At 38.0% G+C, this 24,272-nt stretch overlaps 2 protein-coding genes across 8 annotated transcripts in view; one reads left to right on the top strand and one right to left on the bottom strand.

The window, feature by feature from the left end:
• Positions 1–1,405: 1,405 nt before the first annotated feature.
• Positions 1,406–14,504, top strand: PDK1 (pyruvate dehydrogenase kinase 1). Its single transcript, XM_027678555.1, has 11 exons — positions 1,406–1,647; positions 4,765–4,906; positions 6,384–6,455; positions 6,983–7,167; positions 7,461–7,550; positions 7,847–7,924; positions 8,553–8,629; positions 9,320–9,418; positions 10,355–10,465; positions 11,596–11,709; positions 11,835–14,504. The coding sequence occupies exons 1-11, from the start codon at positions 1,515–1,517 to the stop codon at positions 11,973–11,975; spliced, it is 1,242 nt and encodes a 413-aa protein (XP_027534356.1). The 5' UTR covers positions 1,406–1,514; the 3' UTR covers positions 11,976–14,504.
• A 167-nt stretch (positions 14,505–14,671) lies between these two features.
• The window catches only part of LOC113965324 (neurabin-1-like), a 42,878-nt gene continuing 33,277 nt past the window's right edge, over positions 14,672–24,272 (bottom strand). For 2 of the 7 annotated variants that reach the window (XM_027678547.1, XM_027678546.1), the window contains exons 17-19: positions 22,899–23,015; positions 17,915–18,103; positions 16,193–16,578 (exon numbers count right to left, since the gene is read on the bottom strand). In XM_027678547.1, coding sequence (XP_027534348.1) covers positions 16,411–16,578; positions 17,915–18,103; positions 22,899–23,015 — 474 coding nt within the window. In that variant the 3' untranslated portion in view covers positions 16,193–16,410. Of the gene's footprint in view, positions 14,955–15,034; positions 16,579–17,914; positions 18,104–22,898; positions 23,016–24,272 lie in introns of those variants that run through there. The other 5 variants (XM_027678548.1, XM_027678549.1, XR_003533515.1 and 2 more) reach the window with 4 other exon arrangements.

The raw sequence follows: 24,272 nt of genomic DNA, 5'->3' as shown, positions 1-24,272 counted from the left end.
GGTCCTCAGATGCCGTTAAATGTTTGTTTCTCTTCCCAGGCTATGGAGTCATAGACACTATACACCTTTTACAGCCTCATAAGCCTTGCTGAGTCCTAACCATGATCCTTGTGAGAAAAACACAGAAACTCCTTAGCCCAAGACACAGCCAAGGTGTGACACGGTCACTGTACACGGACTGGGGACCTGCAGTTTGCATTTTCCACACTGCAAGATAGACCTCTTTCCTCCTTTTCTTGCTCTCCAGAATGGTTGTCTGCAAGCTGCACCTTTCCAGGGCCATACCTCCCTCATCATAGAAAACAGGCAGAGAGAACAGGTGTCCTTGCTTCTGCTTACCTAAGTACTGCACACCAACATATATCCCCTTGGCACTAATAAACAGTATTTCACCTCTCAATCCCAGTGTCATCAGGGAATAGGGGAAGAAGGGACAGAAGAGTCAAATACTTTGGAAATAAGTTGATTAACAGAAATGTTTGCAAGATATTGCTTCGTTTCTTGAAGTGGAGGACTTCAGCAGTTAACAGTACAGAGCTGAGAAGTGCATCACTCCCAGGAATTTCTTTGTTGGGGTCCCTCTTCTGAGGTACCAAGCTACCAAATATCAAAATTGATCTGTGCCAATAAATCTATCTGTTGGAGATGAGAGCCTAATGTCAAAACTTCCTTAACATCTAAGTTTATCAGAAATGCTTATAATCACTCTTAACTGCTTTTTTTGGTTCATATTCTAGATATTTCTACCAGAGCAGGACAATAAACTATTAAATACACTGTTTGGTACCTCACATGTTGCATTAGCATCCTAACAGCCACTAAAGTGATTTAATGTGATCTATGGTCAAAGCGATTTTTAACCAATAGAGATGCATATGGTGCTCATTGTTGACAGATCGGGAGTCTACCTGTAAAGGCAGAAGCCCTATTTTTTCTCTGTATTTTTTTTTAATTCTTTTTTTTCCTAATAACTGAAACAAATCCCAGCCCATCCCACAGCTGGGCAAAGGGTGCGCTGTTAAGAAGACCGACTCCCCCAGGTGAGGCTCTGCCCTCCCGCCGACCCCCGGGGGCTCCGTCCCCGTCCCGTCCCGCGCTGAGCAGCGCACGGCCGAGCCCGCCGGCAGCGCTGAGCCTGAGCCTGGGCCCCCGCACCCACCGCCCCCGCCCCGGCGCCAGCGAGCACCCCGCAGCCCTGAGCCGGGCAGGCGGCGGCACCCGCCCCGCAGCGCCCCTGTACCTGTCCGTGGCGGGGCCCCTCCGGGAAGCGAGCGTCGCCTTCTCCCGGCGGGCCGTCAAGGTACCTCAGGGGCTGCCGGGCTGCTCCGGGCGCCCCCGCCCCGCTCCCTCAGAGCCGCCCTCTCCTCCGCCCACCTTCCCCTCGGGCACCTCCTCCTGGCGGCGCGGCGGAGGCGGCCTGGGCAGGGACAGGGGCCGGGGGAGCGGCGTGGCGGGAAATGGCGGCTGTGCTGGGCCGGTCTGAGCTGAGCTGAGCGAGCGGACGGACCCGCGCCATGAGGCTGCTGCGCGCTCTGCTGCGCGGGGCCGCCCCGGGCAGCGCCGCCCCGGGCACCATCCCGCAGCAGGTGGATTTCTATTCCCGCTTCTCCCCCTCGCCGCTCTCCATGAAGCAGTTTCTGGACTTCGGTGAGTCCCTGCCGGGCCGCACTCCCACCGCTGCCCCTGCTACCGCAGTTGCCTGCGAGGAGCGGGGCGGCTCCGGCCGCGACCCCCCACCCTGTCAGCGCTGCCCGCTGTTGCTTGTCTCATGTTAGTGCTGTGCTCTCTGGCAGAAAAAGGCCCTGCTTCCTTCTGGGACAAAGGAGCCCAGTTGGCGCCTTCCCGTAGAGTGGAAGTGTGACAAGGTGGAAATTCAGCTGAAAACTCCAGTTTTTGGCACCACCAGAGTAGTTGGGCGTTTTCCTGCAGAACCTGCAGGGCAGAGGGTGGGGACAGCTGTGACAGCTGGTAGTGTTAGAGCAGTGACTCAGGTGAGACTGGTTAAGCCTTTTGCAAGCTGGCAGCGTGTGACCTTTTAAGGTATATTCCAAACACAGGAATCACTTCTGAGTCACATGTCTGTGCCCTACAGAAACACCTTACCCAAAATTTGCTGGTTTAGAAGGAGCAGGATGCAGAGACCAAGAGCCATCCTGGAGGATTCGGAATCTAGCGCTGAAAATGAGCAAGTCAGTAACAGGATGCTCGGTCTTATATTCTTCACTAAAACCACTCATAATGCTTCCAGGTGTGACTGTGTGCTTGGAAACAAAATGGATCACAGCAATTGTTCTGTTCTGCTTCAAAGCAAAGACCACACAGGGAAAGGTTGTGTAAGTCTCACTGAGAACCGTTTTCAAAGCCTGAGGTTGGAGCTATTCTATAATACATTCTTTCTGTATCCAAGGTACTCTGGTGCACATAAGTGTTGCAGATAAGCATTTAACTAGTTAATAGTTGCATTGCTTTTTACATTTTTGTAAGTAAAACATAACTGAGAACTAGTCATAGAGCCCCAGACTTTGTGTAAGTAGGAAGACTTACAAAGAAAACTTTCTCTTAACTGTCCGCTGTCACTTCATCCGTCTATTCAACGTTTCATTTGTGGCAATGAAATGTATCCAACATGTAAACTCTGGATTCATACAGGAACCCCACCCTATATTCTGTTGCTACCATACTTTTAAGCAAAGAATCTTGTAATTCAGAGTTTGCTCTGACCTGTATTATTTTACCACTAAATACTGATAAAGTAATGCTTACCTTAAAATCAGTGTTTATTTTCAAGGCACACTATTCCCTTGTGTCAAAGGATAGACTACTTTTTTACTGTTAGTTACCTGAACATAAGGTAAAAATAATTTTGAAAATGTTTTTTTCTCTGTTTTGCTTAAGGATTTAATCACAGATAGTGAAAAATTAATAACAAAGGAAAAAAAAAGAGTGCAAGACAGACAGTATTTGTCTTTAAGACATTCTGTAGCCATTATAATCTGATGATGTTTTCATTAGGGATTTTTTGGTCTCCTTTCGTTCTAGGGAGAGCATTCAAAGAGGAAATAAATCTGGTAATGCTAACTTAAAATGAAATATTCCATAAGCAAATTTAGGTCTGGCTCATATACACCAGTCGTATCTTGACTTAAAAGCCCACAGTATTTTCTGTGGGAGTCTTATCCATTCTTTGCCTAGACTGTAGCTGCACAGGGAAAGACTCATTTGCCCATTCAACAAAGTCCTGCCCTAAATTGCCTTCCATATTTGACCCAGGATTGCAAAAATGCAACCTCCAGGTACAAAAACTATTTTGTGGAATGTAATTTGCTGAGTATATGAGGCATTTAAAGATTATATTTATGTTCTAATACCTTCAGTCTGACTTGTTTGTGGAATTTTATCCAAGAAAAGGGAAAGGCCAGTAACAGTCATGCCTGAAATGCAATCTGACTAGGGAGAATGAAAGGTTTCTGGGCAGAGGTCATATGTAGACAACAAATAATACTGGTGAGTGCCACTGGGGAGGAATTTCTTTTTCATTAAGTTAACTGATGTTCTTTCATCAGTGTAGTTTATGATGTATCTGAGTGTCTGGATGCTTTAAAGTAAGGTACTCCATTTCAATTTGGTGAAGATTCTTCCTGTTTAAGACACTCCCAGCTTCCTTTTTTTTCCCACATCCCTTCCTTTAATCTTCTTCCCCAACTCCTCCTTGCCAGATGGAAAGAGTGAACTGAGCAGTACACCAGAGTTAATTTTTAGGAGACACTTGTAAAACACCAGAGTGAGGTATGTACTTCAGTGCAGAAGATGAGCAGTTTAGTAAGTTCAGGTGCTGTTTACATGACACTCGAGAAGTCCAGACAGAAGTCTGGCTGAGAGTGATATACAGCATTTCTTAGCCTCTTCCCCATGCTGCACTCTCCTGTCTCACCTAGGAAAACAAGCTTTGTGGGAGTAAATTCAGGTCTTGATTTTAATAACCACGTTTAATTGCCACCCACACAGATGACATCTGTCTTTAACGAAGGACAGGTCTCTTATCAACAGGTGCAGTATTTTTGCTTCTAGCTTTTAAAAATGTAAAAAAATTTAAAAGCAAATGTATGGGAAAACTACTATGCCAATAGATAAGCACAGTAGCTGTCCTACTTTCATTTCTTTCTCGGTATTCATGTGAATTCATTCATCTGTCTTCTGTTCCTGTAAGACAATGAACTTAAACTACAACAGATTTAGTTGAAAATGAGATCAGTATTACAGAATTTATTTTCTGAAAGTGTTCCAATATGTGTTATGGTAATTCAGTAAGATCAGTGATCAAAAGCAGTGTATGTGGGACCATGATACTTTCTCAAGCACCCTTCCCATAAATAGTTTCCACTGCTGGTTTCATTTGCCTCTCTGACACGCTCAGAATGACATACTATTTGATCAGTGGTGGTTAGAGTCAATGCTTGCTGCAAAAAAAATGAACAATATACATGGATAGAAACTGCATTTAAAGCTGAATAGTGTGGGTCTGCAAGTATTGCTTTGTATACTGAAGATTCTCCTTACGCGGACAGGGCTGGTAAGTTACAGTATGAGGTACATTTTGAAATACAAATGGGCTGCTGCCATGAAAGAAACATTGCCTTACCAGCCTGGCCGAGTCAAGTTTGAAACCAAGCCACAGGCCTCTTATGCAAGAAAGTAAGACTTTGTGTAGTTTTCTGCCATAAGTGTTGACTTTATTCTGATGTCATATATTTATTTTGGTCTTAGGATCTGAAAATGCTTGTGAAAAGACTTCATTTATGTTTCTGCGACAAGAGCTGCCTGTGAGATTGGCAAACATAATGAAGGAAATAAGTCTGCTTCCAGACAACCTCCTGAGAACACCTTCAGTTCAGCTGGTTCAGAGCTGGTAAGAACAGTGGCATTTCATACCTTCTGCATATACACAGGTTGGAGGAACTCATTCTTTTCTACTGAAAGAACATTTCATGGGCTTGTTACATGAACATCCCTTATGTAAAGTGAGATACTAAATATCCAATGTGATATAGATCAGAAACTAAATTTACAGACTTGGAAAAAACTCTTTAGCAGCAATTAGAGAACTCATGAGGGAATTAAAAATCATTGAGTATTGCAGACATTCATGTATGAGAATTCAAACCATTTTAATTTTTTTAAAAAAACCAAAAATCCACCAGAACAGTGTTTAATAGGAGACTTACATAAAAATGAAAAGGCTAGTTGAAGAAACCAACAGAAGCAGGCTAAGGCCTGCAAAGCATGCTTACAAATACATACTAGAAACCATTTACAAGACAGGTTATTGCATATTGATAGTAAAGATGCAGAAAATATGAAGAAAGCAATAGGAAGCTCCCAAAGCCAAAATATAAAACAACAGAAAGAATATGAAACTATTAAAGTAAAAAAGATATTCTTTGAAAAGTAACACTTTCAGATAAGGAACTTACACATAAATAAAAACTTGTTAAGATGAAAGCAAAACAAAGAGATTGCTTGGCAACAGCTAAAGGCACAAAGACATCTGGAAAGGCTTTTACAGTTAAGAGAACAGAAAACCTGCCAATGCATAAGCAGGATTGATTAGATGACTGAATATAAAAAGAGCTATCAATGAAGAGGAAGGCTCTTAATGAAACACAAATGCTTACGTTCTCATGATAGTAAATGACATTGATCAAATGGGAAATGAATTCTACTTGGACAAATGCAAGGTAGAACCCAGGGAGGACTCTCCTCTCCCTGTATAATTGCTTGCTTACAATGGAAAAAGAAATTTTTATGCTACTGGGAATATTTTTCTGAATATGTCAGTTGATGGGCAAGAAGGAAAATTGTGTTAGGAACTAAGTAACAAATGGGGAGGAATACAATTGTACGACTGTGTTAGCCCTTTATTCCTCTGAATTGTATGCTGTTTTAGTCACTATCCTAAACAGAAAAGACCAAGAGGGATAATCAGAGGGTTGGAACAATTTTTACGTGAGGAGAAACCAAATAGAATTCTTCAGCTTGAAAAATATGCATCTAAGGAAAGAGATGGCAGAAATACTTAATTCATGAATAAGCTGGAAAGATTTTTCTAATAACAGGAACTTGCTGGGGCTGCAAATAAGTGATCACCCACTGGGTTTAAAATACAAAGATGATCCTTTATGCATTCTAATTAAATTGTGGAGTTCATTGCTCTGGAAATTTTGGAAGAAATGTCATGAACAGATTCAAAAGAATCTAACAAAATTCATAGGGGACAGGTACTATGACATGGAAACAAGCAACCTTGGAAGACCACAAATTGCTAACCAAAGAGATCTGGGGAGGCACATTAGAATTGGTCTTTGTCCTTTTTCTTTCATTGAAAGGTATGTCCAAAGTCTTCAAGAGATCCTTGACTTTAAGGACAAAAGCTCAGAAGATTCAGGGGCTATTCACAGGTAAGGATTTGCTGTCACGTATGTTAATATTTTGTTAATATTATATGGAAGAACTGGCAAGAAAACAATAGGTTAGGAAAAAATTCATGTATCTCAAATCTTTACGTAAGAATTGCAGTAATGTTACCCCCTGTCTCTAAAAGGAGGGTACAGGAAAACAGGAAACAAAACACTTTAACATCATGTCGTTCTGTAGAGAGGCTTTGGTCAGTGTTGGCTGACCATTACTGCCATTTGACAGACATGGGATGTTCTGCATGAAAACGGTGGCACGGTTTTCTCTTTCTTGTGGCAGTAATCAAGATAATAAATAAATAAATAGTAATTTTATAAATAGTCAAAATAGTTGAATTGTTTCAATGCTAGTCCCCTGAAATATGCTGTAAAGTGTGACCTGTCTTCTTACTGCAATAGGCAGACCTGTGATATTTCTGTATGTAAAGTCTTCATTTTTGTAGGCAGGTACTCTGTTTGCCAGAGTATTAAATACCCTTGAAAGTGAAATACTAACAATGTATTAATTTTAGTTTTACAGATACCGTGATAAAAATCCGGAATCGGCACAATGATGTAATTCCTACGATGGCTCAAGGAGTAATAGAATACAAGGAAAGCTTTGGCATTGATCCAGTGACCTCACAGAACGTGCAGTATTTTTTAGACCGTTTCTACATGAGTCGCATTTCAATCAGAATGCTCCTTAACCAGCACTGTAAGTGCCAGTGCTGAAAGGAGGGGAAATGATACCTGTACTATGTCAAGTGTATCTTCCTTTAATTTTTAAATGCTTAGTATGTACTTAAATGCTACTTATGAGTACACTATTTGCCCTGCTATTTATAAACTCAATTCAATTCCTAAAATATTTATTAATACTAATCTTTCAAGTATGGTGAAGACTGGAAATATAGATTGCCTATAAAATTTTTATTTAGCATAGCTGAAGATGTAAACTAAAATTATAAAATTATACAGAGTATTAAATAATATTTTCTTTTTTGGCAGCTTTACTGTTTGGTGGGAAAATTAATCCAGCTCATCCAAAACACATTGGAAGCATCGATCCTAACTGCAATGTTGTTGAAGTTATTAGAGGTAAATTCAGCAGATAAGAACTAGAATCCTGAAAACTTCCATGAATCTCTGTACTAAGAGCAAATACACATCCTGATACTCATATACTGCTTAGTTCTTTTCTACCTGGAGTAGAAATTTTATTTAAAGTGTAATACAATTTGTATCTTTTTCCTATAAACCCAACTTCTGTGAGAAAATACAAAATCTCTCTGACAGTGCACAGTACTTGCAATTTTTGTTTTTCTTTTTGGCAAACTGTAAAGGAAATAAAAAAGTGGGAGGGGGAAATGTAACTTCCTCTGTTTTTATTATAGATGGCTATGAAAGTGCCAAGAGACTTTGTGATTTATATTACATGAGCTCTCCAGAACTTATCCTTGAAGAGCTGAATGGTAAGTGAATGTGGACAAGGCACCCTCCTGAACATCATGATGGCTTCTTCTAAAGTAGCTGGTGGTGGAATGTCCTCCTTCTGCCTTTCATATAGTTAATGTGTTCTCTTGTATCTACTGTGTAAACAGTTTGGGTTTTTAAAAATCTGGCAGAAGGCTTTCCCCATTTCTCCCTTTAACTGGAAAATTGAAATCAGTAGAAAAGTTTTTGACACTACAGCTGTTGATGTAACAAATTTTAGCAGCCTCCTTCCCTCTCTAAGATTTCTTGTATGTCTTCACCTGTACTACTGCATCTCACCCTCTCTGCATTTCTTGTGACACTTTAAAGATTTATACTAAGCATTCCATTCCATCTTCATTATAGCCTCAAGGGTTATAGAAAGCAACTATGATGTGCCCTGAGCAGTGATGCCAAAGTGGTTTTAACATTAATTTCTAAAGCAGCAAAGAACATTTGAAAATCTCGAGTGTGACTTTTGATTAACATCAACTTTTCAAAAGATTTCTGTTAAAATTTTCTTTCTTTTGAAAATTCAACAATACAGATTCACATTTTGAATTACTGAGAGAATGAATAAAAGATACCTCATTTGCTATTTAATTACTTAGACTCTCTTTTCTCCAGCTAAATCACCAGGACAGCCCATGCAGGTGGTGTATGTGCCATCACACCTCTATCACATGGTTTTTGAACTTTTCAAGGTCTGTACACTTATCGTTACGCAAGTCTTTTGTACATCTTTGTTTACTGAGATTGTATTGGTTTTACCTTTTGAACCAATTCTAGATAGCAGTGTGTTTTTGCAAGTGCAAACCTCGTGCTACTTGCAGGAACATTACTAAATTGTATTATTTAGACAAACAGCAATTGAATAGAAAATGAACAGCTTTGGAAGATGTATCTCCTTTGCCTAGCCACTGAATATATCTGACACCTTCTGAACAGACAGTTCTTAAAATCTTAAAATATATGAAGATATTACTTAATAAAGCAAGTGAGAATAAGATACACAATTTTGGGGATAACTTCGAATCTGATAAAATGTGTAATAGGTCCTACAGAGCTTTCCTCAAGCAGTTCAGTCCTAGACTTTTCTTGATCTTTGTGTCATATTGCATGTACTGTGCATTATAAAGAATTCTACAACAAAAACTCTGTATGTAAACTATTCAGATGTTTCCTTTAAAAAAAGTAAATATTTGAAGTCTGTGTATTCTAATAAACTATATAAATACTGATACTGAATAAACTAGAAATATTAAAAAAACGATTCTAAACAAATATACATTTGTTCTGCTTCTGAAAATAGGTGATAAAAATAACTCCTAAATTGATGTTTTAAGATAATATGCAAAGTGAATTAGGATTTAAGTTGTACTTGAAAATTGCAGAATGCAATGAGAGCCACCATGGAACATAATGCTGATCGATGCATTTATCCTGCAATTCATGTACACGTCACGTTGGGAAATGAGGATTTAACTGTGAAGGTACCCACTTTTTTTTTTATTACTTTGAAGGTTATTTTGATCAGGGTTTTTTTCCCTGCCATAGGCAGCATATTACTAACTTTAGCGGGTGATCTGGTTCCGTCAATAGATGGAACGTGATTATGTATGTAAGTAAAAAGACCATTATGGCATTTCACATACTGTATCAGTAGGAAATTCATGAAGAGGTTGCGCAGTCACACTGAAGGCTCAGCAATAGCATCCTGTGCTTTTGTCATGCCATGTTTTGCCTAGCTTGTAAGCAACCATGACTAAAAATGAAGGAGCATCTTTATACAATTTTAACATAAGCATTTTTTAAGTGACAATGACAGAGCTATACAGGTGTGAAACAACTGAAAAACAAACAAAAAAAATATTGTATATTCCACACAAATCAAACCTCCTTAAGTACAGTTTGCAGTTTCTTCTTTTTCTGTACAACATCCATGTTGGATTTCAACTGCAAGCATTGGATTTTTCATAGGTCTTTGACTAAACTGCAGTAAAACAACTCCTTTGATTTCCTCCTTCAGTAACAGGTTTTAGTAAACTATATTTAACTGGCAGTATTCCTGAGGAATAAAGATTAAAAATACAGAAAACCTGGTATTTTGTAAAAGGTATAGATACAGACCTCAGACAAGAGATAAAAGCCATGCACAATTTAAGTAGAATATTGTTGCTTCCAAGAGAATATGAATGATGCTTACAGTAGTATTTTATTTAGTGGTTTGGACAAGGGATGAAAGGGAGGGATTAATCTCTCTCTGGTCATTGTTGGAGATGAGAATTAAAGAAGACCTGTAACTTAACAGGGACAACTTCATATTATGTTTTACCTGAACTTTCTCAGGTTTCTTATTGTTTGAGAAAAGCTGTCTTTTATAAAATTGTATTCAGGGACATAACACTACATGCTCCTTCTTGTTCCAGATGAGTGATCGTGGTGGTGGTGTTCCTATGAGGAAAATTGACAGACTGTTCAACTACATGTATTCAACAGCACCCCGTCCTCGTGTTGAGACTTCACGAGCTACACCTTTGGTATGCAAATCTTTCATATCTTGGCATCTTGGCTATGTTTAATGGTCACAAAAGAAACCATTTAGCCAAAGCTATGAAGTACTGATTTTATAGATACAATGAGTATTGCCGTTTGAATGTTACAGCTTAATTCGAGTATTTTTCTGAAAATAACTGGAAAATTGCATAAAATACTAAAAATTATTCAAGATTCTGTTTTTCTCTACTACATCTAAAGATCAGCTACCTCAAGCAGAACACTTAGCTATGCTGCACATACTGTAATGAGGACAGAACACTGAATTCTTTTTGTAGCCACTGAATGAATGGAAAAATAATTATAACAATGACTTTGGGTCAAGGCCATAGTTCATTTGTATTGTGAGGTCAATTGTACCATCCCCCAGCAAGGATGAAGGAGCATAGATGTGACAGGCCATATGAAGAATTTAGTTTGGTCTCATGTGAATGTAATAGATGCACAAGAAATAAAGCCTAAGCTCCCAGTTAGAATCTCTGAACAGCTTTCCTGTATTTATTCTCCCACATTGCATCAGTGATCAGTGTTCTGCACATAGATGAGTCTGCAACTCATTAAACACTAGATCTTTACAGAGAAGTGTTGTGTATGCTCATTGAGAGATCACCTCTAAAATTTAGTAAGTGAAAAAAAATTATGCCCAACACTTCAGGGCTATGTCCTGCTACTGCAGTCAGGGCTTGATAGAATTTTAGTATAAGCTACAAATTCAGAGACATTTTGTCTTGAACCTTTTTTATAGATACTGCTGATGAAATGTATCTGACTTAAGTCCTCGGTGTTCTTAAGATTAGTAGCTCCAGGAGACATATGACAGACACAGTACAGTTTTCTCTAATGGTATCTCTTCTTCAAAAAGCTCCCACAGGAAATGTTAACTACCAACCCTGCCTGACAAAGGAATAAAACAGTTTTCTCATAATCACAATCATCCATGCATTCTTCTGGTTTTGGGGTGTACAATAGTTCTGAGGGGCCATAATAATTAACATTTAAACTTCTCTTACTGTCAAACATCATGCTTAGTTTGTCTGTTTACCTGTTAAGTTAAAGCAGAAAACACTACTGATTGATGCAATTAATGGAAATATGCCTTTTTTTCCTGGATCAGGCTGGATTTGGTTATGGCTTACCCATATCACGTCTGTATGCACAGTACTTCCAAGGAGACCTGAAACTCTATTCCTTAGAGGGCTATGGTACAGATGCAGTTATTTACATCAAGGTATGATGTAACACTTGACCATTTACATTTATCAGCAACTGTAATCTAAACTGCTAATGGAACTTGTTCTGTTACTATAACTTTAGTTAAAAAGAATCATCAGTTACAGTCTTCTCTCTTTACAGGCCTTATCAACAGAATCAATTGAAAGACTCCCTGTGTATAACAAAGCAGCCTGGAAGCACTATAAAGCAAACCATGAAGCAGATGATTGGTGTGTGCCAAGCAGTGAGCCAAAGGACATGACCACTTTTCGCAGTATGTAGCTTTTTCGTCGGCAGCTCATAAGAAGTAGGTTTGTCTGTAAAGGCAATTTAAAAGACCTGATTTATACCAAGATGGTGACCAAGTTGGATATGTGAAAGTAATTTTAAGTGGAGTAACAGAAGGTGTGTAATAGTCTTTTCTGAAATTAAAAAACCAACAACCACCAGAACTCCCAAACCTGTACATACTTTTAAATTTTAAGAACGTCACAATTTGTTTCATTTTCTGTTTTTGGCTACTTTAAGAGCTAAGTCAAGGGAGCAATATTTTGGGTTTTATAGGGATCAGTGCAATCTCTATCACATCTGGTATTAATTCATATAATTACAAAATTGTTTTAATGGAAAAACTATTGAAAAAGCTCACTGGAGCATTTTTCCATTATACAGTATTACAGATTAATGAGAAACTCGTGTAAGAAATATTGAGGAGCTTATTGCTATACCTTTGCACCCGTATGGCATTTGCTATTCTTTTACCTTCAGCATGCTGAAGCCTAATTTTGCGAAGTTAGGTATGTTGCCAGCACACCTTGCCTACATCAAGGGTTTTTTCACCCATAGAAATCACGCTTATCTCTGTAGGGATAAAAAATAAATAAAAAAAAAAATGTTAGCAGCAACTACTGGTATAATGTATCTCAGGTATGGGGCATCGGTCGAATTTCTTTTTTTTGTAATGTGAATATATAATACATGTGAAAAACTTATCTTTCCCTGATTATGGTGAATTAACAACTAATGCTGGCTTGTGTACAGTACAATGTTGTCTTGCATTTGCCTGTATTTCTGTAGGTCCTACCAAAATGCAGCTTCAACGTTCTAGCCCTCGTAAGTTCTCAGACTTGGAATTGTCAGGTTACAGCTGTAAAAGGAAACTATTTTAATAAACAGATTTTTTTTTAAATTTGCCCTTCATAGGGCATCTCTATTACTTTGACAATATAAGCTACCTTCTCAGGAGTATTTAAAAAAAGTGGAATTAACAGTTTTTGAAAATACCTTTGTATTTGTGATGTGCTTCTGGTCTCATTTTTGTAGTAACTGGAAGTCCCACTGTAACTTAAACATGGTGAGCAGAATGTGTATCAGTCAAAGACAAACTGTCAAAACATACTGGGGAAGATAGAGAGGGGACTGAATATTACATTTCAGGTAAAAACTCCTTTTAAGAAAGGATTCAACTTTTTTAATGCCTACTGTGCCAACTTTGTTCAAATCATACACATGAATGTTGCACCTCGATCCCTGTAATTCCTGAATGTTTTAAGAGTGATGCAGTTAATGCCACTGAGAACTAATCCTTTTCTCAGTTAATTAACTGCATGTAATTCTGTGATTTTCATTCTGCAGTAGACATGCATAATCCCTCAGAAAGAATAAGCCTAAATTTTGCAAGTTTACTATCTCTGTGCAGAGCAGAAGGTGAGATACTGCAAACAAAGGGCATGGCTGGTACATTAGAAATTGTTCTAGTTGTAGCTGAGCCAGATTGGAGATTTACCACCTGCTATCTCCCTAGCTGAGTTCTGCAAAACAAGGAAATGGTTTTATACCCTGGTCAAGCTAATGTAGAACACTTTATCTAGAGTGAATTACAGACTGGTCTATATACACAGTCTGAAGGAGGGCTATTCTAGCTTAATTGACACCACAACACTAGAGTTACCTGCTCCACTCAAGCTTGTGGGCATCTTGAGGCCCCTGCTTTCCTTTCTTACAAGGATGTGAGGTGGTGACTGGCACACCTTTTAATCTGCTTGGCTACAAGTGAGGAGAATCTAGAGCTGTTCTCTTCTTTGGCCCTGCAAGAGATGTACGTGAGAAATGCCACACATGGTAAAATGGAGCCTGGAGGGGACACTTGCAGCTACTGCTTTTGCTAAACTAAAGCTGAAAGTTACAGCAAGGGCTTTTAAAAACTCAGGTTTGAAGCTGAGTATTCTTGCTTTTATGCTAAGTTTTACATCTTTTAATTAATTCAGTTGAACTGATTTTAGTAATAGCTGAGAACTGCAAGAGATGTTTCTGAAGAAAAGCTGTTTTCTACGAAGTCTATTAAATATTTCAGATATTATTGAAATAAAGTCTCTGAGTTAGCTCTCAACTAACTACCAACTGTATTCTGATTATTAGAAACTTGCTGTGTAATTATATTTGTATTTATCTCTTCACCTGACACCCCAAATGACTGTGGTGAAAACACAAATGTGTAGCACTTTGGTTTATGATGTTTTACCCTACTTACAAGCATGGTCTTTGACAACTTTTGGTTTAAACAGAAGTTCAGAAGACAACTTCCATGTTTAGTATTTCCATTACTATACTGAAGTAATTGCTAGCACATTGGTTAGGTTGAACTGAATCACTGTAGAAAATTAGTTTACTAGCTCAGCTATCAAAATGCTGAGATTAATAGTTTTGTATGCAAATGGACTCGGTCTTGCACTGTAAAATTAATCTTGGTTTGTGTTAATTTTTTTGAAAGAATCACTACATTTATTCATTAAAACTGTTGTAAAAATTAAACTCTGTTGGGTGATTATGTAGCTTGGTACTAAGCTCGTTCCATGCAGCCAGCCTTCTTGTTCCACATCTGACAGATTCTGTTAAATGCGGTGGTCTGTGATAACCACTGTCCTTATGCTCAGGTGCCACGTGAGTTTATCATCCCTGCCATGGCCCCTGTTTAACTACAACAGCTCTGAAACCATTATTTCCATTAGTCTCCTTCATGGGACAACTCTTCACAGGGTGCAACAGTAGGCTCCAGGGAAAAAAGGTAATACATGGTTGTATCAATATTCTGTGTTCTATCTGAAAGCACTCAACCTTCTTGACTGATTTAATTTAAGGGTGGTTTTACGTGTGTGATCCCGAGCATTTGACAATTCTGTACTTCTAATTCCTTTCTCTTTTACCAGTAGGGCAGCATTCCTCTCTGGCTCAAGGTCTGTAAGTCTGCCATACAACTCAAAGCTATGAAAACAAAGTAAAACAAAGTAAATAAGTTAAATGACCAAAGAGTAGTTTCTTAATGCATCAAACTGAAATATAACCTCTTTGAAAAAGTAATTATTACCGAGATTTTCAAACTTTATTTTGGAAATGCCTAGTGTGCAGAAGCATTTCCATACAGTCATTTTGCTGAAATTCTTAGACATTTATACAAAAAAAAAAAGAATGTGAAACACCAATAATGAAGTTCATTCATTTAATTAAAATGAAAAACAGTCCACAGATTTAAAGGAGAACTTGGTCCACAGAAACAAACTATGTAAGTTTTGTTCTAGTCCCTTCTAGGGTGGAACTGATATTTAAACTAGTCTATGTTTCTGGAATAATCTAATTTAAGGAAGTGCTCTTTGTAGTATCTCTAGAAAATAGTATGTAAATATACAAAACACCAATTCATGTTCTAAGCTATTTTGAGAATCAAATCCTCCTTTAAAGAGAAAAAATCTGTAGTCTACAATTGAACATTTAAATACAAGGCAAAACCCCAGTGTGTCAGTGATAATTTTTCCTACAATTCTTCCCTCAGTATTTTAAGTTTGAAAAACAGTATTGTTTAAAATTAGCAAATATATAAATTTGGTCCGCAAAAATCTTGTAGCAGGTAGAAAAGAGAAATACATGTATTGCAAATTGATCTTATTCATAGCATAAATCTATAAAACTATGTATTATTTAGGAAAAATAGGTTAAAAAGATCTTATTTATAGGTTTAAACCTTGTCCCAACAGCATAGGGGTAGTGTACAGAAAACTTAATATTATGCTTAGGATATGTAGTTTGTGAAAACTACTTAGTATTTCTTGTTATTTTCTCAGTAAATTGCAACACAATTCAAAACCAACGTGCTACTAAAGTGAACTTTGAATGAAGTCCCAGAAATACAGGAATTTAAACAAAATAATCCATAAATTTGAAATACATGCTTTCTTTTAAATTAATATGACATTACCATTTTCTTAAACTTAATTTTTACTATACATCTTTAGTGGCAACAGATAACAGACTGTCACAGACTGAATTTGTTGGCAGGATTTTTCTATTGTCCCTCTATCAGATTCAACTCTATCAAATGCTAGTTGACTACTATTGGAATGATTTTAATACAGTATTCTACTTTCCACAAACATCAATTTCAATGAAAAGGGCATAAGAGGTCTTAGAAGCAGAAATGTTACTTAAGGCAGAAAGTTAAATTATTGTCTATTAGTACAGGCAGAGTCAACTAGGAATAAAAATGCTGAAAACATTATTTCATTTTATTGGGCTGTAATGGGGAGGGACCACAATTAAAAAGTAAAAATCCACCTACCATATTAAACTGTTGCACTTTCCCTCCTCCCTCAATTGTACAATTATATACAAATCTGCTGAACTACGTCAAGATTAGGCAAGTCTGCACTAAAACAAAATGGTCATTTTAGCAGCTTGATTCAAGAGTGGCCACCACTCTGCCAGTCTTGCGAACTTCTTTCTCCTTCTTTTGAACCTTTTCCTTCTGCTTTTCCAGTTTTTCCTGTGTTTTTCTAATATCCTTAATTTTTTTCTTTATTGTTGATCTGTCATTTTGACTGGAAACTCCCAAAGCCTTTGGAGGGGGAAAACAAAACAAAACCTCATCAGTAATTTTTTCCAGTGGTACTGTCCACAGTGCTTGTGCATGAACAATTTAAGAAAGTGTAATTGCTGCAAGATAGTCTGTTTATTTGAAAATAATGACTCAGGCTTCAAAAGCACTGTAAATAATCATCTGGGTAACAAGGTAAATAAAGAGACTAGGGCCAGCTCTTCAGTTGTGAAATAACAGTTTTGCAAAATAGCATAGTTAGTAGTAGTCTCAAAATACAAGAGGAATTTATATTCAGTAACTACTCTTTAATTTCAATATTAAGGATTTTAAAGTGTGTTATTAGGAAGTGATTCAGTAAGCAGCCAGTACACTTCAGTGTTCGATCAGGAGGTGGCAGCAGCTGATTCCACGTTCCTGAATGCACTCACACTCTCTCAACCCGAATGGCATTCGGTGCACATTGAGCTTTAGGCTTCAACATCAAAAGTTCCCCAAATAAAGACAGTCACTTAACAGGCCAGTCACTGGTATTTCTTCTGAGTCCAGGAAATTTTACAAAATACGGGACATTTAGTGTTGCACATCTATTTAAAGTGCAGGTATGTTTTGGAGACTAAGTTAGATGCTTTTTTCCCCCTAAACCCCTCAAATTCTACTCTTGATTATTAATAATAATGTCCCTCATGCCAGAATAGACCAATGAACCTCTCTTAGTCACACATCTTGCTTGTCCAAAATGCAGTCTGATAATCTAACAAGAGAGAAAAACTGAAGTGTTTACTAGCACTATAAGGAGTACACATTACCATGCAGCTTTCAGATGTGAAATGGCAAGAAAAGGCTCAAAAGATTTAGAATACATATTTCCAGCAGGAGTAAAAACCTGAAAAATTTAAAAGATCACTGGATAGGATTTTAGCCTTTCCATTTGAAGAGGAGATGTGGAAGAAACAGATTTCTAAAACAGGATCCTGCAATTCTATGCATTTGAATTGGCCAGATCTTGTTTTGATATGACCTTATGTTGAGATTGATGACAGATGTATCAAGACCCTTTGGACAGTTATGCTTAATTTCATTTCCTCAAGATGCAAACAAGGAAACAATATTTGTTATTTTTCTGATTATAAACAGCTTGTCTTTAATTCTACAATTACTAATTACCATCTAACTGTATAGTCTTGTATAGTCCAAGTATTTCAAAAGCAAGTAACTCCAAATAAATAACAAGAGCAAGTAAGTCTAACTCCCTTAAAAAGCCATGAAAACAAGAAAATACTTTGCCTTTAAAAATATGTCTGAATAAGCAGTGAAACTTACGTGGTTACAAATATATCCTGGTATATTCACTTACCTTTAACTTCTCGCTGTCAAGCTGCATTAATTGCTGTCCATCTACATTCATAGCTGTGAACTCTGTAATATACTGCTCCATGTTCATTCCCATTAACCAGTGGCATACTTGCTGGGTGGTCCATTCAGAAATAGGTCTACTGTGCCATTGATTTTGCTTTCCTGTTGTTGCAAATTCATCATCTAATGCCTAAGCAATTGAGAAAAGTCACCATAAGCAATGTTTTACTTGACTATATGTTGAATTCCAGTTGCTAGTTGAGTTTGATTAACAAAATGCATCTTTAAACATACTCTATTCCAGAAGGACTTAAGTTCTTGAGATCAGTTTACAGTCAGTTTGCCTAGGAGTTTACTATAAACAAAAAGACTACAGCATTCAACACAAAGTCAGTCAGAAATAGACAACATAAATGTTTTTCTTAAAGAAATTATATAGCAAAACATTAGCTTAAGTTGGATGTATCCTAACAGTGAACACACTGCTCACTTGGTTAAGGGAGCTCAATCTTAATGTTAGATGGTACCTTGCACAGCATGAAGAATCATCAAGTAGCACTTCAACTCTATTATGCGTTATTGTTAAGTGACAAAGTCCAGTAGTCAGTAAATCTGTTCCAGGCATAGTTTTACTACATTTCTAAAAGAGAGGACTGTTCATTCTTTCAACTAATGCTATCACATCAACATTTTAAAGGGCCTAGTAGAAAATGACCATTTCAGAAACATAAGCGCTTGTATCCTTCCACTGAAAATACACTTTGCCAGCTCACAGAGCTTTTGAAGCATACTGCTTCAGTTTGCTTCTGAGGGGAAAAGGTACTGCTGTTTGTCCTGAAGCACTACTACATCACAAAAGAAAATCTACATAAAACAGAGCTCAATGTCTTTACAGAAGAAATTTGAATGCGGTACTTCAATCAGTAACATCAGTTACCTAAAGTTTTATTAACTATCCAAAATGATCCCTCACTAGCTTGTGATTGAGTACAGGCTGCATTAGACTTGCATATTGCTCCACTAGGCAGCTTCCATGATTGATCAAAGATACTTGCAAAACAGCAGAAAGTACTCCCCCTTTCCCAGGAAGCCTTACACATCATTTGTAAACAGAAAACCTGGAAATAAGCATTTTTCTAGTCATGGATTTGAGATGTGACCCTGTAAGTCTCAGGTGAACAACTACAGCTCCTAGCCACAAGGATCTCACAAAATCCAGCTTATTTAATGGAATATTTGGGGGACATGATTGAATGTAACAAAATAATTCAGGTGACTGCAAGTCAAAGATGGTGAGATGCAGGCCTGTGATGTGACCTGATCATAGAGTACACTGGATCTGAGCGCTCAGCATGGCAGGCACCGGGAGTCTGAGGTGAAACAAAATTTTAAAATTTCTTATGTATTGAAGAACCACATGTAATCAGAAATGGTTCTGCTTCCCCTGGTCTGTGAAACAAGTGACAGTGGTTACATGAGGAGACAGTGCAGATAAATAGGAACAAATCTGTAGAGCACATTTTGTGCTAAGGTTCTAAAATCTGTACTACAAGCATTTAAAAGGATTTTCACTTCCAAACAGCTATAGTCTGGTCACACCAACTTAATAGTCATTAGCAGCTGGAATGTACCACTGCTGGAGCACATCTGATTTCATTTCCAAGGTAAATCAAAGTAAGGCAAGTGGGAAAAATCAGGAGATTTATTTTTAAAAAATGAACTCCTTATCCAAATCAAAATCCTTATGTAGATATAACAAGTGTGAACACATCCACCTTCCTGATGTGCGAAAGAAAAATAACAATTTACATAAAATAACAGCAAATGGCTCTAGGAGAGGTTTTGCTTGAAGTGCTGTACATAAAATAACAGCAAATGGCTCTAGAAGAGGTTTTGCTTGAAGTGCTCAGTACAGCATCTGTATCAAAACAACTGGGGCACTGTAGTTTCCTATCCAAGGTATCAAGCTTGAGATACTTCATACAGAGAAGATTATTTTGATAAATTACCAAGGGAATTTCAAAATGCCAATTTATTTTAAATAATTTCAGATAATAGTGCTCCTTAACCTGATAATGTAATACAAAATATATTGGTAACTTTGTCTTACACTAGCACATGTTCATGAATAATACATTAAAAGGGGGAAATACTTTACATTTGAAGTTTGACCTGTATCTCAGAGTCACGTGTGGTCTATCAGCTGCAAGAACTACTAAAACATATATATTGCCATACATATTTTTTTTATATATATCTACTTCTATTCCTTGGAGGGGAATGTGCATGTATCTATATCTCTCCTTTCCATGGAGAAATGAGTAAAATGTTATATTCCAGTTGGAACTCACTCTCTAGTTTTATTGAATCTGTGCAAGCCATGCAAAAACTTCGCTTCTGTAATTTCAGAGTGTAAGTACTTGAGGAAGGTATACTCCTGTCAAAAAAAAAAGGCACAGATTCATTCATTTCACTGAAGGAACACAGTCCCCTGACAGAATCCTGGGAGGTGTCTACATCAGTTCCTCCAAGCAGTGCGGATTAGAGCAGGTAACAGACTGGAGTCCTCCAGGCTGAGCTACTAATTGCAATATAGGGTTTCAGCATCAGCAGTTGCTAACAAACTCCTTCTACTTCATATTGGTAAAGACAGACCCCTAAAACCAGAAGTTGTAGCAATATCTGAATCTGTGTTAAAACACCTAGACATCATCTCCTCACAGAAAGATATTTAATCCTGTATAATTTGAATTTTTCATTACTGCACAAGGGAAAAGCACACCTAACTACTTTTCAGAATACAAACAGGAAAGTGAAAACTGTAGAAGGGTAAGATGAAGAACACACACTTCCGAGTAATGCTCATTGGTCATTAAATAACACCTCTACATCATTTTATCCCAAATGTTCATTCAGAGGCACAAGGAACATGCCAAGCTGTTTGTACATCAAAGTTACGGTCCCCAAACCAGCCAGCACGCACAGAAGAGATCAGCTGCAAATTCAAAAGCAGAACTAAAACTACTTATAAGGTAAGGAAGCATGAGAAAGCCATGTGGTCCCACATAAAAACAGAGGTGATTCAGAAAACAAGTACAGAAATACTGAAGCTCTGAAGATAATACAAAGCACAAGAAAACACCACTGCTGCCACACCATTTTAAGAACTTTAGAAGGATTACCAGCTAGCTTGCTAGCCATCTGTGAGGGAAGTGCCTCTGCTGTAACTAGCTGGCTGCTAACAACATAACTCTCAGCAGGCAGTCACTTCCCCAAACTGCCTGTGAGCACCTGGCCAGCAGATGCAGACTGTTCAGTGCTGCCCTTGTCTACATCTCTAAGAGGTGCTTCCATCTCCTGTCTCCTAACAATTCTGTGATTTGTAAGGCAGCATGCAGCAGTGCACCCCTCTGTAAGCAGGGGTTGTTACACTGGATAGCATGATTCCTGATGGATAATTATGAACCCATTCAAACAACAACCATCATGTAGAAATTCTACTTGTGAAGAGCTTAAGTTAAGGATCCTGTCCAATATCTTTACTGATAATCTGGATGAGGGGACTGAGTGTACCCTCAGTAAATTTGCAGACAACACCAAGTTAGGTTGAAGTGTTGATCTACCGGAGGGTAGGAAGGCCTTGGAGAGGGACCTGGACAGGTTGGATCTATGGACTGAGACCAACAGCATGAGTTTCAACAAGACCAAGTGACAGGTCCTACACTTTGGCCACAATAACGCCATGCAGTGCTACAGGTTGGGGGCAGAGTAGCTGGAAGGCAGCCCAGTGGAAAAGGACCTGTGGGTGCTGCTCAGCTGCCACCTGAACATGAGCCAGCCTGTGCCCAGGTGGCCAAGAGGGCCAAGGGCATCCTGGCCTGTATCAGGAATAGTGTGGCCAGCAGGACCAGGGCAGCACTTGTCCCCCTGTACTCAGCACTGGTGAGGACACACTTTGAGTCCTGTGTCCAGTTCTGGGCCGTCAATTCAGGAAGGACACTGAGGTGCTGGAGCAAGTCCACAGAAGTCTGAAGTTAGTGAAGGGTCTGAAGAGCAGAGGGAGCTAGGGTTGTTCGGCCTGGAGAAGAGGAGGCTCAGGGGTGACCTAATGACTCTCTACAAAGTAATCCACTGCTGCAACCTCTAAACAAGTTATATGATTTTTGACACTTCAGATTTTTAACTTAGTGAATTTATAACACTGTTTGTAAGACTGTTCTGACTTTCTACATATTACTGGAATATTAAGGTTTTCACCAGAGCCTGATTTAAGACAGCTAATAAAACCCCCCTGACATTCATGAATCACCAGTTTGGCAAGTCCTCTAACTCATTTCTGTAAAATAACTGTGTTCAGCTTTTAATGAGTCTATAAATTAAATCCTTTAGTTTAGGAAAAGATGCCCATCAGTCAATCACCAAATGAGACAATATCTCAGAATGTCACCCACATGTAGACTTTAGGTTTCAGCTGTAGCCAATGGAGTTAGTTCTCCAGGGGGAATGAACACTGATTTTCAGATACCTAATTTCTACCTATATATCAAAACTATCATATTCTGCCTTTTTTTGGTTGTTTCTTTTTTCTTTTCTTTTTTTTTTTTGTTTTTATTGAGATGAAATTTTACAGTAAAACAAACCTCTGCAGAAGTGAAGGCAAGGTCAAAAATGCTGCAGTTTTTATTCACCCAGGAAGTTGCTTTAAATTAGTGGAATAGAACAACGTTATATTTAAAATTAAAAACTGCAATTTGATCAGAGAGTTTACTCCAATTTTTATGATATACAGATCACACAGGCTGATGTGTCACCCACTAGTCCGTGTCCTTTAGTTCATTAACAGCTTACGATTCTCTATAGTGCTCTTCAACATTCAAATATGGAATAGCCATCTAGTTTCACATTACACACATCTGTTTCTATTAAACATGCTGTAGTGTGAACAACAACATCAACAAGACACATATACACACTTTGAAACTCACCTCATTTGAAGAGAAGGTTAAAGTGTGTGAACGACCTGACAGATTTGGTTCTGTCACTAACCCTGAAAGTTCACAACTTGGCTTGCTATGGTATGTATCATCTATGACAATTCTACTCTGCAAACAAGTGGAAATAACGTTTTATTAACTCACTCCTTGGAAAAGCAGGTCATAAGGTGACATTCTAGTAATTTTGATTTTTGGTTAAAAAAAAAAGCAGTACAACTCAGTTACCTTTAGAACACACATGAAATGCACTAACTACATAAAGCATCTGACTTGTTTTTGTTAAACTTCTGAATTCAAAAAACACAGTAACAAATTTAAATCAATATCCCCAATAAGAGCACCTTGTGTGCAGAATTGGTCATAACCTGAAATAGTGTTAAAGTACATAAGGAAATACATGTGGTTACTTTTTCAGCAGGCACCCCATGCTTCGAGAGAAGCAATTTAAAATGCATTTGTTGGAATTATTCATGCTGAATTTGTATTAAACTGAAGCCTACACAAGCACTATGAATGTGCTTCAGAAGGTGGTGGTTTTTATCTCCTGTTGGAGAGATAAAAATCCATCCTAATTGTTTATGGTCATCAGGATTCCCATGGCACATATCTTACAAGATTCGTGAAAACGAGAACTAGGTTTAGACTAGACATCACAGCTGCCCACTGTTGAACCACTGTAGTCAACAGTAAAGCAAACAGGATTCAAATTATTTTATTAATAGAGAATATAGAGCTTGCCCAAGGACAAGCTTTCCAAAAACTTAAAATTTTGACTTAAGATACTGTACTGTACTGCAGTTCCTTTAACAGCTTCAACGAGGGTGGTAAAACACTGTAACAGGTTGCCCAGAGAGGTGGTAGATGCCCCATCCCTGGGAACATTCAAGGTCAGGCTGAACAGACCTCTGAGCAACCTGATCTAGGGGGGTTGGACTAGGTGACCTTTTTAAAGGTCCCTTGCAACCCAAACTACTCTGTGATTCTGTAATTCAGTTTTGAGGTGGCTGCATTTGAGGCACAGAATCATGTAATCTGAAAATTACCGTATATGAAAAATACCACATAAATGCAAAATATCTTTAGAAGCATTTTTATAGTATATGGACTATATCAAGCTATGTAAAATTTCTTTAAAGTACCAAATAGTGTAAAAATACTACAACAAAACCGAACATTTCAGATGTTAAATAATTATTCAGATGTCTTTAAATAAACATTAATTATGCAGTTTGACCACCTGAATATATTATTTGCAAAACAGAACATTCTTCTGAAATAAAAGATTGTTATTTAAAAAAAAAAATTAGTATTTTATTACTTCACTAAAATAATAAATTTGTCAAAGCAAAATTCAGGTTAGAAATA

This window comes from Neopelma chrysocephalum, unplaced genomic scaffold, assembly GCF_003984885.1.
Source record: "Neopelma chrysocephalum unplaced genomic scaffold, ASM398488v2 Primary Assembly neopelma1_44, whole genome shotgun sequence".
Classification (NCBI taxonomy): Eukaryota; Metazoa; Chordata; class Aves; order Passeriformes; family Pipridae; genus Neopelma; species Neopelma chrysocephalum.
The sequence above is the reverse complement of the archived record's forward strand: the minus strand, read 5'-3'. Positions and strand labels throughout refer to the sequence as shown.

Bases quoted from the DNA above. Each gene is read 5' to 3' on its own strand.
- PDK1 (XM_027678555.1), top strand. From the start codon at position 1,515: ATGAGGCTGCTGCGCGCTCTGCTGCGCGGGGCCGCCCCGGGCAGCGCC. The intron at 7,551-7,846 runs GTAAATTCAGCA...TTTTTATTATAG, and splicing joins TGTTGTTGAAGTTATTAGAG to ATGGCTATGAAAGTGCCAAG. The intron at 11,710-11,834 runs GTATGATGTAAC...CTCTCTTTACAG, and splicing joins ATGCAGTTATTTACATCAAG to GCCTTATCAACAGAATCAAT.